The following is an 18,435-nucleotide window of genomic DNA, read 5'->3' as shown; positions in this document are numbered from 1 at the left end:
GAGGAAAACCACCACCTCTTGAAGCAAGCTTACAGACATTGCTGACGTGTGGTTGGGGTTGACCAGAGTAGGAGACGTTGCGTCTTCTGATACGAAGTACACTTAATAGACTTCAGATCAGTGTTTTCATGACTTTGTAATTGAGTCATTTTTCTTAGCTTTAAAACCTTTCTTATTAAGATATAGTTTATGCCTTGATTTTTCTTATTCTGTGTACCTACCAGCAGTTGATCTAGCCAAGCCCCAGTGGGTAATGTAGCATTTTGAGGGACTAAATGATATCATCGTGGGACAGGGGCGCCTGGGTGGCTCAGTCGGTTAAGTGTCCGACTTTGGCTCAGGTCATGATCTCACGGTTCGTTTGTTTCGAGCCCTGTATTGGGCTCTGTGCCGACAGCCAGCTCAGAGCCTGGAGCCTGTTTCAGATTCATTCTCCCTCTCTCCCTCTCCCTCCCTCCCTCCCTCTCTCTCTCTCTCTCTCTCTCTCTCTCTCTCTCTCTCTCAAAAATCACCAAAAAAAAACACTGAGAACAGCCTGACGACTGATGGGTATGGCGGGGAGGGGAAGGGGTCTGATGGGCATGGAGGAGGACACTTATGGGGATGAGCACTGGGTGTTATATGGAAACCAACTTGACAATAAACTATTTTTTTAAAATTTAAAAAAAAAAATTAAAAAAAATCGTAGTGGGACAAATTATATTTGTGATCTATATTTGGAATAGTTAAAATATTTAACTTACACATATTTAAAATAGCATTGTAGTATTTTAATTTGTCATAGTCCTAAGTACTGGATATAAATTGAATTTACATAGATAGTAGGAAGTTTACATAGCACTGTAGTTGCAGTTGCAACTATATGTAAATACTTCCTTCCACACTTCTTAGACAGGTTTTGGAAGGTTTCCTGAATGACCTTGGAGCCCTCCCTCTTTTTTTGCCTACACCTTATACAGTGTTTAATTGGACTAGTCTTTTCTGTTCTGCCTTTCAGAAGTTATCAGGCTAAAAAGAGGTATTCAGTATGAGATGTTTTAAAAATAAACTGTAAAACATCTCTTATAATCTCTTATTGGACCAATTCTAAGAACCACAATAAAGAAGAAATGTTCTTAAGAAGGTAAAATTATATAGGTGGAGTTGGATTATTAGAAATAAGGATGAGAGGACCTGGCCGGCTTAGTTGGTGCAGTGTGTGATGCTGGATCTCAGGGTCGTGACTTTGAGTCCCACATTGGCCCTAGAGATTACTTAATAAAAAAATTAATTAGGGGGTGGCTGGTGGCTCAGTCGGTTACGTGTCTGGCTTTGGCTCAGGTCACAATCTCACGGTTTGTGGGTTCGAGCCCCGTGTCGGTCTCTGTGCTGACAGCTCAGAGCCTGGAGCCTGCTTCAGATTCTGTGTCTCCCTCTCTTCCTACCCCTCCCCTGCTCACACTCTGTCTCTCTCTCTCTCTCTCTCTCTCTCTCAAAATAAATAACCATGGGGGGGGAAATCAGAAGAAAATTAAGTAGGCTGTATTATGCAGAAAATAAGTCATCAGGTGTTGGGTCACCTCAACACAACAGTGTCCCCAACAGGGAGGGATTCGTCATTGAGATGTAACTGTAACTCCCAATTTTTCAGAGAAGTGGAATGCTCGAATTACCGATCTCCGTAAACAAGTGGAAGAGTTGTTTGAAAGAAAATATGGTAAGTCTGAACTCAAAAATTCTTGTACTAGCTTGTCGAAAAGTGTTTTAACAATGGTGTTACTTTTCAACCAGTCCGTGTATGAAAGAGTCTGCTTCTCCCAATAAAGTGTGCCTTACTTGTGTGTCTGTCCCTCACAAGGTCATGGATAGGCTCCGTCCAAACATTATAGACCTTGTTTCCTAGATCTCTAGGAGGCTTAGGGAAAGTTTTCTTTCTGTGCTTACCAATTTCACATTTCCTTTAATCCTTGCGCTCAGTTAGGAGTTCATTATTTGTTGCATCTTGGACATCTAACTGAAGATAAAATTCTTAAGTCAGTCTTTCGTAATCCACTATGTTAAGTCCTGTATTCAACTAGATGTCCTTATTTGCTTTACTATTGTTACATAATTGTTTACGTTGGGCCTCACATTCTCCTTTTATTTTATTACTCTATCCTACATCTGCCTTTAGATAGTGATCAACCAGTGTTATCACTGGCTGGTATATATTAAATGTTCAACTAAAAATAGCAACCACCAGTAAAAAGTATCAGCTGTTTTACTGTTTTTATTTGGAGGATTCTTTACTTTGCAGTCCACTGACAGTCTAGAAAATGGGCCAATATATTGAATTTTAACTTGAAAACCTATTTTTAGGGTGCTCTCTGGTATCACTTAATTTCTTTGGGTGAATGTCTTAAATGATAAACTACACTGACATTATTGACTTTAATAAACTTGAAACGATAGCTCCTATATCCTTCTCATGGATGACAGCCGACCCATCAGTGAAGATTTAGAATGAGACGAAATTCAGTAACAAATTCAGTAACTTTTCCTTAACGCATTCGTTTATTTCCTCCAGGTTCTCCTGGTAGTTCTCCCCTCCAGAAGCTGTAGCCTTTTGCCCATGGTTTTCGTTGGCCCACTTCAAAGCAGAGACTCCCATAACTTGCTCTGCATTAAGCACTGTCCCATGCTGGTAAGGACAGGCCCTGGGGACAGAACGCTTAGCTGTTCCCTTCGTCCTCCCTGAGCCGTGCTGTCCTGTCTTGTGAAAGGGTCAGGAGCGCCATAGATGTGTTGTGAAGATGCGATGAGGTAGATAGCATGGTGTGTGTAACATGCTTGCTGTGACAGGCGGTGTGTAAGTACACAGAAGGTGCTTGCTGTTTGTAGATCTGTTCTTAGAGACGGGGTGCAGTCCTGTTTCGGTAAAAATAATTCCCTATCATAACAGTTTTATAAATCTCACAAAGAGAAGCAAAAATTATGTTTTTGGTTTTGTCGTGATGGTGATTCATTTCATTATTTTGCATATGAGAAAATGATGCTTCCCAACCATTACAAGATTAGAAGAACAGTATTCACATGTTACAATTTGAAACCATTTTATGGTAATTGCCTTAATGAAAGATATTTTCAGTGTTCTGTGGGAATAGGATTTTCAGACGCATGGTGTCAACAAAGGCTGTTACCTGTGACTCCCTATCAACGTGCACTGTGTAGAGTATGAGGATTAATGTTCAGCAAACAGACCTTTACATCAGTTATGGGGAAAAAAGAGCAGGTGTTCTGCTGAGGGGGATTCCTGCAGGAGGAAGGGGAGTCCACACACATCCTTTTCCTTTGGGGGCTTGGGGCGTTTCTGGCCACGTCCGTACGTGGCGGCTCTGCTGTTGTTGCGGCACATTCGCTAGAAGGCTTTTTCTGTCACTCCACTGTGTCCACACAGGGAAGTAGAAGCCTTTGCGAGGAGTGATCCGGGCCTGCTCCGCAGCCATAGAGCATTTAGCATTTGTGTCACTCAGTATCAGTATCAAAAGGTTCAACTGTGGCATTTTTAGTACTGTCTTCAATGTTCTGTATTGTGGGTGAGCTCAACGTATGCTTTTTAAAATCTTTTTATTCTGAAATTTTCCAAACAAAAAGAAAAGAAAATGATGTAAAGACCCTCTAAGCATCCACCACCTAGATTTAACAGCCTTCAACATCACAGTATTTTCCTTCTCGTCCACTCTCTCTTGTCCCGTCTCTTTTTGGTGCAAGCCTATTTTAAACCTGTGATGTCCCAAACATCATGTACTTTCAGCTCTAAGAAGTCTACATTTCAAAATGGGGAGTTGAGGGAGTGCCTGTCTGGCTCAGTCAGTGGAGCATGCCACTCTTAACCTTGGGATTGTGAGTTTGAGCCCCACTTTGGGCATAAAGCTTACTTAAAAAATTTCAAAACGAGGAGTTGGATGAGAGGAAAGCATGGTCTTAATCTCAGTTCCATGTCACAACTGGAAACACAACATGTCGTGCCCAGTGACGTTTACATGTACCCTGTCGTTTAGAAAACCTGACCCTTTGTAGTTTGGTTGATGAAATTATCAAGGTCTTTTTCCTTCTATTTGATTGTTTTTGTTTTGTTTTGTTTTGTTTTGTTTATTTCTAGGAGAGAGACAGAGAGAGAAAGAGAGAGAGAGTGTGAGCAGGGGAGGGTCAGAGAGAGAGGGAGACACAGACTCCAAAATAGGCTCCAGGCTCTGAGCTGGCAGTCAGTACAGAGTTCTACGTGGGGCTCGAACCCACGAACCGCGAGATCATGACCTAAGTGAAAGTCGGACGCTTAACCTACTAAGCCACCCAGGCGCCCCTCCTTCTATTTGATTCTTAAGACTCCCCATGTGTCTTTGACCTTCTGTAGCTGCTGTTTTATTTTACCTTTGGATAAATAAATCATAGCAGAAGTTTTCCAATTAAAAAAGTCTTGAGTTATTTCATTAAGAGATCTTTTCTTGGGGCACTTGGGTGGCTTGGTTGGTTAAGCGTCCAACTTCAGTTCAGGTCAGATCTCACGGTTCCTGGGTTCGAGCCCTGCATCAGGCTCTGCGCTGACAGCTCAGAGCCTGGAGCCTGTTTTGGATTCTGTGTCTCCCTCTCTCTCTCTGCCCCTCCCCCACTCATGCTCTGTCTCTCTGTCTCAGAAATAAAAAAAACTATAAAAAAATTAAAAAGATCTTTTCTTACACTAATGTTTACTGTTGAAAAATATTACTGTATGTGCTAGCTGATATTAACTGGTGTTTTTCTAGATTATATGTGGTTCAGATTTCAATAGAACATCTGTCTGCATGTGCATTACCTCAGAATAATCCACTGTTTGATTCCAGATTGGGTTAGTGTATGGACATGTTTGGTGTTCCTTTTCTTTTAGTTCTTTTGTACTATTTTTCTTGTGATGATTCAGTTACAATAAGCAGAAGTAATGATAAAGTTATAAAACTTACAGAGCAGTACATATCCAATTATTCTGTTGTACAAATTGTGGTTAACCCTGGTCATTTAATGATTTTTCCTTTCTCTTTTTATCCTTAAAGCTCAAGCTATAAAAGCCAAAGGTCCTGTGACGATCCCATACCCTCTTTTCCAGTCACACGTTGAAGATCTTTATGTAGAAGGACTTCCAGAAGGAATTCCTTTTAGGAGACCATCTACTTACGGAATTCCTCGCCTTGAGAGGATATTACTTGCAAAGGAAAGGATTCGTTTTGTGATTAAGAAGTAAGACTCTTTGGACTCTTTGTTCTTCTTTAGTACATCTTTCTATATTGTTGCTAAACATTCATTAACCTCTAGGGCTATATCTTAATTAAATTTGAGTTATATATTGTTTTATTTACCACTTTTGAATGTGTCTGTGGACAAGGTGTTCATGGTCATGCCCAGAGTTGGCTCTTGGAACATGAATACTTGCCTGCGTGTGGTTCACTCATAGCAGTCATGTTCTTTTTCCAGTTTGCTGCTAAGTAAAGGAATAGAGTATCAATGTGTCAGTATAACATAAGAAGTAACATTGTACCAATCAACATCAGTAAAACAGTGTCTTGATTTTAGATCTGAATTTAAAAAAAATTTTTTTTAATGTTTATTTCAGAAAGAGAGACATGAGTTGGGGGGGAGGGGCGCAGAGAGAGGGAGGGAGACACAGAATCCGAAGCAGGCTCCAGGCTCTAGACTCTGAGCTCTCAGCACACAGCCCAATGCAAGGCTTGAACTTTGAGATCATGACCTGAGCCAAAGTCGTACGCTTAACTGACTGAGCCACCCAGCACCCCTAGATCTGAATTTTTAAAAGCATATGTGGAAATACATGTAAGTTATAAAATTAAAAATAAGTGAAACCATGAGAGAATTGAAGGAAAGCCTAAGATAGCAGAATGCTGTAGGTTGCTTAAGCCCTGGAGTAAAGGCCCTGGCAAAGGGTCTAACAGGGAGCTCTCCTAAAAATGTAAGTGCGGCAGCTGTGATTGGAAGCATGAATGCTTCCATTTAAGAATGGCAGCCACATCACACATGCCCCTAGTTTCTGCTGTGGTCATGTAAGATTAAGTGAAAGGTTTACGAAGCTGAGGACATTTATTGACAGATTTCGGCCAATGAAGAATGATGGGAACTTCTGTTAAACCCATGTAGCAAGTACTACATGTATTTGTAAAGGGGAATGATTGGAGAATAGTTTTTCGGAAATTATAAAATATAATTGTGAAGATAAAAATTTTCACTTAAAAAGATGATGGTTAGTTTTGTAAATTGTGAGAATTATATGTGTGAGACTTGGAAACGGGTGTTGAGTCCTTATGTAGTGACATCTGACTTAGAAGTATCAAAAATGAATAACTTCTTTTCTGAGCCTATAAAAATTATGGAGTGGGATAAGTAAGCATGAGATCAAGGAGAATATGTACCTTGTCACATTATTCATAAAGAGTGAACCACCACCGTGATGATAAGCTTGCTTTACACAGTAATGGGTATTAACACTGTTAAGCGATTCTTTGTTTTCTAAGTGCAAATAATAGAAACCTCCATCCAATTCTGTAGCCAGCCAAATGTGACAAGCATTTGTGAAAGCAAGTAGAGACTCTCTGACCTGGAAGAGGTGGAGTAGCGATTAGGATCTGCAGCAGGAAGGGACAGAAATCCTTAAGTGAGCCAACTTAATACAGTTAAGATGCTTATCTCACCTCACCAGGAAGTCAGAGGTAGGATGGTTAAAACTGGTACTTGGAGCTTTGCTTCTGTTCTTCACCAGATTCTTCCTTGGGCTGACGGTTTCCTTAGACCAGTCGTGAACTGGACGCAGTAACCCAGGCCTCACAGCCAGGCAGTGTCTGGAGAAGAGACAGTAGTTACCTGTGTTTCTCTTGGAAGGTGGCCTTATTTTCTCTGGTTGGAATTCTATCAAGTGCTTATTCCTCAACCAGGTACAGGCATGAGAAAGAAACTGTTATGGGTTTAGACCGAGCAGTACTCATGCCCCAGGGAGGGCCGATGGGTTCACCTCCGCTGGAAGACATGGCTTTCATGTTAAGTCCTTCTGTTGAGAGTGAGTCATTTTGAATTATGTGCATATTATACCTGATTTTTAAACTCTCCCTGACATATCTTGAACTGTAAATGGAAAAGTGAATAAAAGTAGTGGAACAATAGTATTTGTACAAGTGTCCAACCTCATTACTCTGGGAACCCTAGTACTGCTGGGGGATGGGGGATTTAACAACCGCTTGGATCAGAGATCACAACCAACCATGCTGGCCTCTGTATTGGTGTTCAGTAAGGAGGTGTAGCTTTTAAGATGTAACGAAGGGTGCAAAAGACCCAAGAGGCACCACCAGATAGTAAGTGAGCTGTCCTCTGCAGGGAGAGCTGGTTGCTGACCATTAGTTTTCCTTCAATTGCATTGTAGTTTCAAGATGTGGTAGACTCCAGAAATGGAATTGTAAACCAGACGGCAGCCCTGTAACCCCTGCAACCCTGGCCCTGGCCAGGAACCATAAATATGCGTCCCCTACCCCCCAGGCATTGACACATGAATAAGTTTATTGTTTTAAGAACTCTTTTGTACTGTCATTTTATTGCATTGTTTTTAATGTTAGAGGTTTTGAATTCATGTCGCAAAATATTTAAAGAACACAGGTAAATTATTTTATTAGGTATTGCTCGCATTTGCTACCCTTCATGTGTACAAAACTGTGTTTGGGTATGTAAATGTTATCACAGGCTTATTACGGTGTACCGTATGCTGCACATGTCCTGTTTGGAGTCCCTTCAGGATGTTTCCTCATGGCAGGCCGTCTTCCACATTTGGAAGGGACTTGTTAAATAAGCCTTTCCCTAACAGTTACTGTGGTTAGTCTTGATATATATGAAGTCTTTTGTTTATTTAGGAGGATAATTCTATAGAGTTTAGCCAGTGTTTTGTCTATAGGTCACTAATATTATTTAAATATTATAAATGCACTTTTAAACTCCATTCTATGCCACTTTGCAACATTTCTGAGACGGTTGTTAAAACAGGAAGGGTCCTGCTGATCTCTGAGCCAGGTCCCGACCCCCCATCAACAACCCCTGACTTCAGACCCTTACATCAAAATGGAATGATGGGGTATATAAGTTGGATTATGGAAATTCTGTGATCTAGAAATTGTTTCCTGGGAGGTTTTTGTATTAAAAAAAATTGTAACTGTCTTGCAAATGTGTTAGTATTAAAATATATTTAGTATTCTTTTAGCCAATTTATAGATGTGTTGAAGTGAGGTAGTCTTGAATATAACGTAAAATTAAAGGATCTCACTTAAAGTTGTTATGGTTCGCTTCTTTTGGTGTTAAAGCTTTTTAAGGTACCTTTGGGTCGGAAAGTGAATGCAGGACACCTGGTCCAAGCACCTTATGAACCAGTTTGCAGTTACCCTTTTGTTTTGTTACTCTCTGGAAACCCCTAGAAATTAAGATTTATTTGTGGTTGAGTCTAGATTGTCTCGTCTTTTTAAAACTGCCTTCATAACTGACTGTCAATAAGTACTAGTAGTTTCTACTTTTCCTAGATACTGCCTGGTAAATACTTAGTGCTTTTTCTCACCTTTCAGACATGAACTTCTGAATTCAACACGTGAAGACTTACAGCTTGATAAACCAGCTTCAGGAGGTAGGTCTCCAGTCTTGTTTCAAACTGTGTGTCAAATCAGGGGGCCCCTGCCTGGCTCAGTCAGTGGAGCGTGACACTCTTGATCCCTGGGTCTTGCATTCAATCCCCACATCGGGCATAGAGATTGCTTTTTTAAAAGAACTGTGTCAACTCAGAACATTATATACAATACACAGTGTCAAAATACTGTTCTCTGCTCCATAGAAGAATCACCTCAGTTGTTCCTAACCTTCCATTATAAATAGGTACAGACCCTGCACCCCCCCCCCCCTCGGCAGGCTAAGGGAGCAGTGCCTGGTGTGCCTGTGAGATGCGAGCATGTTCTGTGGCGCAGTGTATCGCATGGTGTGTTGTGACCCAAGTCTGTGTTGGTTAGTGGAATCCTCCCCTGTCATTGTACACGTTACTGCTTAGAACACAGAGCCATGGGTAATCGTCACTTAAGTCTGCGAGCCTTGTTTTGGGGGCGATACAAGCCTGGTTGGTCCTCTTTGGTTCTAGAGCGCCAGGGGGTGGGGATATGAACCGGAAGTCCCCTCACTTCCAGCGGATGGACTAGAAAGATAGCCAGTGTTCTCCTATCCCTCCATTTATCATCACATGGCTCACTTGCAGGCTGTTCTGGAGTGAGCTGAGCCCTGCTGTTTCCTAGCTGTGGTCATGACACATGAGAGTGCCTGTGTAAAATTACTCTTCAGTGATTCACTTCAAGTTTTTCATTGTTTCATTTGTTCTTATTCTTTTTAATCGGTTTTTAAGAAACACATTCTGAAATCTTAGAAAGAATCTTAGGACAGGGATGCCTAGCCGGCTTAGTCAGTGGAGCGTGTGGCTCTAGACCTTAGGGTTGTGACTTGGAAGCCCCACATTGGGTATGCAGCCTACTTAAAATTTAAAAATTTTTAAAAATGGGAGAGAGCACTTGTTGGGATGAACACTGGGTGTGCCGGTGTTATATGGAAACCAACTTGACAATAAACTATTTAAGGAAAAAAAAAATTAAAAAAAAAAAAATCTTCGAACAGAGACGTAGTGCTGCCCAAGTTATAATAATCATAATAGTAACCTGGTTTAGTAATTCCGTCAGTCTCAGATTTGTGTGTGTTCCTTTTACAGTGAAGGAAGAGTGGTATGCCAGAATCACTAAATTACGAAAGATGGTAGATCAGCTTTTCTGTAAAAAATTTGGTAAGTCTCAATTTTCCTATGACTAAACTGTATTACAGAATACATTTTCCCAATGTTGCTTTAAGAAAGTAAAACAGTGAATATGACTCTTGTCTACTTTTTTTAAATTGGTGACTAGTGATTATTTAATGGTGAATAACATGTGTTAATCGTCAGAAGGGTCGCCCTGTAGTAGCACAGGGGAGAGCACAGTGCGCCAAAAGGCCCGTGAACTCTTGCCCGGTGGACTCCCACACGCCGCAGATGGTATAGCCCAGGGCATCTCGCAGTCTTGGAGTCCTTTCTCTTCGGACCCTGAGCAGTGACTGCTGTGACCTTCTGTAGGAAAGCAGCCCTTCGGTCACAGCCTGTCACTGGGGGTCTTGGTATCGGAAACCACAGAGTGACCCACACTGTTTCGAACCTTGTTGACTCTTGCCTTCTTCCTGTCTCAGTGGCCACTGTCCTTTTCACTCATGATGACCCCTCCCCTTAGTTCTGTGTTTGCGTCTTGAAGAGCTGCCTGGCCGCTGGGTCCTGAGCCCTCATTCTCTTTTCCTGCTTTGCTTTCTCCGCAGGTAATCTCTCTCCATCTCAGGTCTTACACATTATAGATTGTCTATATCCTGGTGGCTTCCTCATTAAGTTCTGGCCCTGGAAACTCTGTCTAACGGCAGACACCTTTATTTTTATCTGCCTGTTTAATATGTCTGCAACTTCACATATCCTCATCAGAGCCTTTGATGTGTCCCCTCCTCCTCTCCCCGCCCCATCGTGTCCCTCCAGTGGCACCGCCCTCTGCCCCACTGACCTGGCTAAACCTTTAGGAGTGACCCTGGATTTCTTGATGGTCACAGGGTCTCCCGCTGACTGTGTCTTTAGTCTACCTCACACCCGTACCTCTCCTCCTGGGCTCCTGTCCCTCACTGCAGGAAAAGCCAGCCCCACCAAGCAGCTAGATTTTAGTCTCATTGAAAACAAAACAATGGAGGCCTGTCCCTTCCCTGTCTTCCATTCCACGGCCTCCCTTCGTTCTTGGAATAAGCTCGTCGGTCCCAGGTCGTGGCCACCCTGCCTGTCTTTTAATGTTCCCTCGTGGCACTGTCCCACTTGCTCACTTCCTGCCTGCTGTAATGACCATCTCCCTGTCCTTTATTTTCCCAAGGTCATGCCCTCAGATCTTTCCATGCCTCTCCTGTTCATGTACAGCTACGTTTTGGTGTGGCTGCTCTGGCGGAGCCTTCGCTGGGTCACCCGCCTGCCGTACCCCACAAGTCATCTCATTTTTCCCTCCACACAGCGCCGGTGGTTGTCTTCTGCCTCCCACTATAGCACTCCAGATAGTGACAGGCGGGACCCATGTATCTCATCCGCCGCTGGACCCGTGCTTGGTGCCAAGGCACAGATTCTGAGTAGCGCGGTCCCGCTGAAGTACAGCCAGGGCCGGAGAAGCCGCCGAGCCCCTGGGTCGTGCAGCACACCCTTGGCCTCTCTGACAAGAGCAGCGGGAGTGCAGGAGCACCCGGCGGGTCTGCACCAGGGAGGCGGTGGTGGGGGGCTGTTAGGGGGCTGGCACAGGCCCGAGGACCTGTTCTGTGAAAGAATCCATTTGCGTTTTACCACAAAAAAACCAGGACTTCTGGGTGAGGATTCTCCTTTGCCCCGGGGTTCCAAGAGGGGCTTCTGGCACTGGGTCTTAAAGACCTAATAAACCAGCCTTTAGGTGCAGCTCACATGGCAGCTCCAAACTTGGGTCCCTGATTAGGTGTTGTGTGCAGGATCCGTGTACTTACTGTTTACCTGGGAGTTGAAGGCATTGGGGGAAAGTCCGGATTCTAAGTTTTTCCTCCTCATCCGTGTCCTTGACTACCCAGCATGAATACAGGACCTCAGTGACACATTCTCTCCTCTTATACCTGGTTTGAAGTCAGTGAATGGGCTAGAAAGTAAAGAACCTTAACCACTTTAAAAAATCAGTATATTTCTGGGGTGCCCGGGTGGCTCTGTCAGTTAAGCATCTGACTTTAGCTCAGGTCATGATCTCACAGTTCATGGGTTTGAGCCCCACATCGGGCTCTGTGCTGACAGTTAGCTCAGAGCCTGGAGCCTGCTTCAGTGTCTCCCTCTCTCTCTGCCCCTCCCCTGCTCACACTCTGTCTCTGAAAAATAAATAAAACGTCAAAAAGAAAAAAAATGTTTAATAAAAAATATCCGTGTATTTCCAAGGCGTTTAGTAAATTGAATCAGATGAAAAACATTGTTCATCATTAGAGAAGCCACCGTAGGGTCATTGTAGTTCATGAGTATCTGCACAAACAGGCTCAGCCTTTTCCCTCGTGTGTGGTTCTGGAAGTTGAGCTTGAGAAGACAGTCGGCCAGACCTGTTAGCACCATCGATGCTTTGGCCTCGTGGAAGGAGGTGGCTATTGACGAGCCTATGTACTTTTGTGAAAAGTGGCCAGTGGAAAAGGTTTTGGCCTCATGTCAGAGCTAAGAAAATAGGTAAGGGCTTATGTGTTGTTACAGTATAAACAGTAAAAGGCTGGCTCTTTTTGTTTTTGCTCACAGCCTTAGGTGAGTCTGGGACTGTAGTTACTTTAGAGAGCTGTGCTGCTTCCTTTAAGGTTCCTGAAGAGAAAGGAGGAAAGCTCACACTTTCTAGAAGTATCAAACATCCTAAGTCTTGAAAGTTACCCGCCCTAGCGGCATAATTCCTTTTAGGCATTCCTTAATCCGTTTTAGGCATTTAGCACCGGTGCACGCCCAGGCTGCAGCTGCTGAGAACCCAGCGGGCCAGGAGGCAGTGCGGGTCCCCTGTCCCCCAGATAGGGAAAGATGCGTGTCACATGCACCATGGTGTTACAGGCTGCAGAGAAAGAACAGGGAGACAGTCGGATTGTTATTTTTGTAGAGGAAGCCTCACCGACTGCCCGCCTGTGTAGCTGGCCTTCCCCTTCCCATAACTTCTGTTCTTCCCTGTCTCCACTCCAGCACTTGATTCTTTGTTACTGCATAGGAGGTTTTTAGAGTTATGATCATACCCTCTTTTTGCTAATATATTTCATCAAATAATTATTATTTTATTACATATCATATGATAGATTTCTCCCAGGTGCAGTGTGAAAGCTTCACCATATTTCTTAAAGGGATGTTTGTTTTAACAGTCATGATTTTTACTATTCTTATTATTTTTACTATGTTGTGTGTGGTTTTTCAAATACACGTACTTTGTTTTTATATCAAAGAAATCTAGGGGTGCCTGAGTGGCTTGGTCAGTTAAGTTTCTGACTTTGGTTCGCAGTTCATAAGTTCAAGCCCTGCATCAGGCTCTGTGCTGTCAGCGTGGAGCCCGCTTCAGAGCCTCTGTCTCCCTCTCTCTCTGCCTTTCCTTAGCTTGCATGCACATGCTCTCTTTGTCTCAAAAATAAATATTTAAAGAGAGAGATCCTATACTTGAACCCTTCTGATTAGGTGCTAATGATAAGGAAAGACAAGGCCTTTCTTATTAGAGCTCTCTGTTTAGATGTGTTTTTAGAGCAGCGATTAGAAATTTCATTTTTATATTTTAAAATTGTAATTCTACACCTATTCAAAAGTAGAAAAACCGTGCAGTGTATTCTCCTATACCTACTTTTCAGATTGAGTGATCATGAAGAGTTTTCCACACTGTTTGTTCCAGTCTTTCCTTTGCGGGAGCATAGAGCACTTCCCAGCCCTGTGTCGCTTATGCCGCTCCAGGAGTCATGCTCTCATTCCTTCCACGGCCACGGTGTCATTGTCACGCCGCACGTGATTCGCCATTCCTTCGTACCCACTCCTGCCCAGTCCTTTTTCAAATTTCCTCATTCATCTGAAAAGTGCCTTTAAAAGTTTTTACTTTGAATCTGGATCTAAGTAAGATTCATGCGTTAGCTTTGGTTGATACACTTCTTTTCATCTAAGCCAGTCTCTGCTTGCTATTTTTATTTACCATTCCACAAATTCCTTGTGGAAGTTATTTCCTCTTAAAATGCCACACTCTTGTGGTTTCAGGGGTAAAGAACATTGATCTCATGGTTGTGGGACAAGTAAAAGTGTAGCTTGAAATCACTTCGTCCGCGGCAGCTAGTGAACGGATGATCACCTGTTTAAAACATGAAGTAGCAGAAGCCTTCCTCTAAATATTTGAAAAAGTAGCATTTAAGTTACATTCTTTATCCTCTGTGGTAGTATTCTTATCCTTTTACTTCTCAATATTGAAAGTTCTTTTGTGGGACCCTAACGCTCTACAGGTTGTCTTAGAAACAGGAAACTTAACTCCACCAACAGTTACCTCATGATCACGGGCCACTTACAGCTTCCATTTTCTGTGTTGGGTCTATTAGAGCAGTTAGTGTGTGTGTTTCCAGATTTGACTTTGCTTTTCAAAAAGTTGACCTGTACCTTGCTTTGGATCGTTCTCACCTGTGATGTCTACAGAAACTGAGTCTCCTGCATTGTTTTCTCCTTTGTAAAGCTGAGGCATTGGGGAGCTCGGAGGCCAAGGCTGTGCCTTATCAGAAATTCGAGGCACATCCCAATGACCTCTACGTGGAAGGATTACCCGAAAACATTCCTTTTAGAAGTCCCTCATGGTATGGAATCCCAAGACTGGAGAAAATCATTCAAGTGGGCAATCGAATTAAGTTTGTTATTAAAAGGTAAGATAATAATCCACAGAAACAAATGTAATGTTGTTCTTAAGAAAAGATTTATAGCTTTCATCAAAGTGGGTCTTTTGTTCCCCTCCCAGTTGGACTTCCTCTCCGTATTAAAACTTCAGGTATGTTGCGTTTAGATTCATTCAGTGTGCAGGTACCAGAAAGACAAAATTGGGTCCAGTGGGAAACCCTGTCCTTGGGAGGCTTATTAAAGAGGTACATTCAGTAAGGTGTACTGGGTGCTCAGGGGGAGGAGGTGTGGCTGGCAGGTGGATCGCAAGTATGCATGAAGAGTAGTGGAAAGGGGCTTCACAAAATGGGAGCAATGGAAGTAGAGGAGGGACACATCCCATAAGCGCACCATTCTGTGTGGGTGTGGTGGTGCCTTGTGGGCGTGGCATGGGAAGCCAGGCAGACGTGGCCGCACCGGTGACTGCCTTCTGTCCTGCACTGTCAGTGGAGTGATTAAAGGGTTTAGGGGCGCCTGGGGGGCTCAGCCTTATTAAGTGTTCGACTTCAGCTCAGGTCAGGCTCTCATAGTTCGTGAGTTTGAGCCCCGCATCGGCCTCTGTGCTGACAGCTCAGAGCCTGGAGCCTGCTTCAGATTCTGTCTCCCTCTCTCTGCCCCTTTCCCACTTGTGCTCTGTCTCTCAAAACAAAAAGAACAAAATAAAACAAAAAAATTTTTTGAGTGTTTAAAGCCATTTCCACTTAAAATAATTTGGCAGGGTTCAGTCAATTACAGCATGCAACTCTTGATTTTAGAATTGCAAGTTCAAGCTCAGTGTTGGGTATAGAGCTTACTTTAAAAATAAAAAATAGTAGGGGCGCCTGGGTGGTTTAGTGGGTTGAGCGTCCGACTTTCGCTTAGGTCATGATCTCACGGTTCGTGGGTTCGAGCCCCGCGTCGGGCTCTGTGCTGACAGCCAGCTCAGAGCCTGGAGCCTGTTTCAGATTCTGTGTCTCCCTCTCTCTCTGAACCCCGTCCCCTGCTCACTCTGTCTCTCTCTCTCAGAAGTAAAATAAAACATTAAAAAAAATATAAAAAGTAGTAAGGGCACATGGTGGCTCAGTTGGTTAAGCATCCAACTTTGGCTCAGGTCATGATCTCTTGGCTTGTGGATTCGAGATACACATCAGGCTCTGCACTGTCAGCACAGAGCCTGCCTTGGATGCTCTATTTCTCTCTCTCTCTGCCCCTCCTCCACTAATGCTTCCTCCATCGCACACTCTCTCTGTCTCCTCCCTTAAAAGTAAATCAAAATTTAAAAATTATTGTAAATAAAAATAATAATTTGGATTTGCATTTTGAAAGGATCCCTCTGGCTTAAGTTTGAAGGCAGCAGGATGGATGATTGGGAGGCAGGGAGGGTGCAGAAGGGCCTTCTTTACTACAGGGGGCTGTGGTGGGGTTAGAGCCTGTGGCTCTGGCTCACTGTCCGGGGCCTGCGTGTTTTGTCTGTATGCTCACTGGGCCGTGCTGTGTAAGGGAGGGGATCTTTAGGACAACACGGGCAGGTGTTTCTAGCTGTAACACGATGGCGTTCGTCTGAGGTTTTAGAAATAGCAGGTTGAACTGTTGTGGGCCAGAAGCAAGTGTTTTGCATAGTTGAGTATCTGATGCCTTTGAAGACATACAGGTTCTAAACCCGAAGGTGTGAAAATTGCTCTTTTCAAAATAATCAAGTCCTCAGAACGATTTTTCCCCATTGAAAATGAAGACAGAACGGTCCATACTGGACACAAATCATTGGCAGTGCACAGCCACATGGGAGCGCCTTTGAGGCGTTCCTTTGTGCTCTCGTTACTAACCTCTACCGCCTTCTTACAGACCCGAGCTTCTGACTCACAGTACTACTGAAGTCACTCAGCCGAGAACGAATACCCCAGGTAAGAGAGTTGTGAACTCCTTTTCAAAACTTAGATTGGGATTTTTAAAGCTTTTTGACAATCTTTTAAAGTGACGTACTTGTCTTTTCTCCCCTCCCCCAAACTCATATCTGGACTCTCAGTAGTGGCTCTCCCTGATCTATCAGTACAAACCCAGGGAGTCCAGCTGTGAATTTAGATCAGTGGGGATCAGTAGAAGTATAATGTGCCTCACAGATGCAAGCCACGTGTGTCATTTTGAATTTTCTGGCAGCCAGATGTGTGTATCAGGCCGTAATCCATGTAAGGAAGCACACGAAGAGGCGCATCTCTTGTGCCTTTACTGCACTGGGAGCACATCTCATCGCAGCGAGCCACATTTCAAGTGCTAAGCTGCCACGTGTGGCCGCTGTGGCCGTCCGTGCAGATCCCAGCCTTGATCTCCATTCACACAGCCCCTGTTGTCTGAAGGGCACTGCTGTGATTCCAGCAGCTGCACTGACCTCATCGCCCAGCAGCCCCGTGGGGTCTCAGGCCCAGCTGTGTGAATGGCTTTGTTTCTCCGTTGGAGCTATAAGGCAGCCCTTACTTCTTTGCCATCTTTTGTGCACCACTGCATAAGGCCAGAAAAAGTGGCCCCAGATCGAATGTCTTCTACAGCCTTACAGACTTCTGTTGCCAGGAACTTAGTGGGTGTTCCTGAATCTGGCCAGCTAATTGTTCTGGGAAACATTGCAGGCAGATGGTATGTGAGATGTCTGTACATTCAGGGGTGCCCGGCTGGCTCCATTGTTGGAGCATGTGACTCTTAATCTTGGGGTTGTGAGTTCAAGTCCCACTTTGGGTGTGGAATTTACTTAAAAATAAAAATCTTTTAAAACAATTAATTAATTAATTTAAAAATAAAGGTTAAAATACTGATCCTTCAGCTCTGAGGGTACCTGAAGGCAACCGGTGAAGGTCACCCATAGGCTGGGTAGGTTGTAAAGTCATTTGTGTTTATAAGGGTGAGCAAAGTGCTTGAGAAATACCGCACAAGGGAAACAGTTCTCCTGTGCCCCGAATCTTGTGGGGAAACGGTGTGATCAGGGAGCGTCCGAAGCCACAGGACAACCTCGGCAGCGTGCTATTGACTTAGGCAAAGAAACAGAGTGTTGGTAATGGCCCGGAGATTGGACATGGCCTAGACTTTTGCTGAGGGAAGTAATGGAAAGAAAAGTATTCCCCAGGGTCAAACCAGAAGGTCAAACCAAAAGGTCAAATCAGGTTAACGTGGATTAGCATGAATGTGAAGGAAGTCTCTGTATGAGTCTTCACTTCTCCAGGTAGACATCAGATTCAGGGTTGCAGTTAATGTGATCGCTTCGTACTAATTCTGATCGTGACTGCAAACCTGAGGATGTTTAGTTGTGCCCGGCACCACATGGAGGGGCTCCCGTTTTCAGCAGTACATGACCTGAATCATTAATAATACTTGACCTTCTGCCATTCATAGGAGGCCTAAAGTTGTCTAACGTCTGCCAGTGAACCAGGCACTGGGCTTTTGCTGGGCCAGTTCCAGTCCCACTGCACAGCAGAAGTTAGTTCTACCATTAGAGAGGCCTACTTAATTCTTGGAATGACACAAAATTCGATAAGAGTTGTAGACTTAAACACACTCTGGGGACACTTTGCCCTCACTTTTGTAAAAGATATGCATCTTGTCACATGTGAGAGAGCCCTAGAGTTAGCCAGGTAATTTTTGAAGGGGCAGAACTGGGTGGGTCACCAGATTCCTGGGAGGAGTAGGTCAGAGGTCTCTCTGCATTAGGTACCAGCTCTTCTAAGGAGGTGTTGGGTGAGGCAGAAACGGAGTAGTTGAACCAGAAACCCTTGACCTTGAGGAAGGAGAGTCTAGATATCTTTATAGTAACAATTCACATTCGGTTTGTACCAAACTTACATCTTCCGGCTGAATGATTGAGCCACATGATAAACCCTTGAGATGCTAGGTTTTCTTTTAAAGAAACGGTTTTAAAGTACGTCTACAGTAAGAGTAAATGGTGTGTTATTGCAAGGTTTCTGAAA

At 43.7% G+C, this 18,435-nt stretch overlaps 1 protein-coding gene across 1 annotated transcript in view; it reads left to right on the top strand.

Annotated features, from left to right (window-relative positions):
- GTF2I (general transcription factor IIi) overlaps positions 1 to 18,435 on the top strand; it is a 109,946-nt gene that overhangs the window by 72,488 nt on the left and 19,023 nt on the right. The window contains exons 14-19 of the mRNA XM_039255204.1: positions 1,631 to 1,696; positions 5,046 to 5,229; positions 8,595 to 8,653; positions 9,770 to 9,841; positions 14,316 to 14,499; positions 16,331 to 16,389. Of these exons, the coding sequence (XP_039111135.1) occupies positions 1,631 to 1,696; positions 5,046 to 5,229; positions 8,595 to 8,653; positions 9,770 to 9,841; positions 14,316 to 14,499; positions 16,331 to 16,389 (624 nt within the window). The remainder of the gene's footprint in view (positions 1 to 1,630; positions 1,697 to 5,045; positions 5,230 to 8,594; positions 8,654 to 9,769; positions 9,842 to 14,315; positions 14,500 to 16,330; positions 16,390 to 18,435) is intronic.

The sequence above is a fragment of the Hyaena hyaena genome, unplaced genomic scaffold (assembly GCF_003009895.1).
Source record: "Hyaena hyaena isolate Hyena2069 unplaced genomic scaffold, ASM300989v1 scaffold_514, whole genome shotgun sequence".
NCBI classification, from domain to species: Eukaryota; Metazoa; Chordata; class Mammalia; order Carnivora; family Hyaenidae; genus Hyaena; species Hyaena hyaena.
This window is presented reverse-complemented; position numbering and strand designations above follow the sequence as displayed.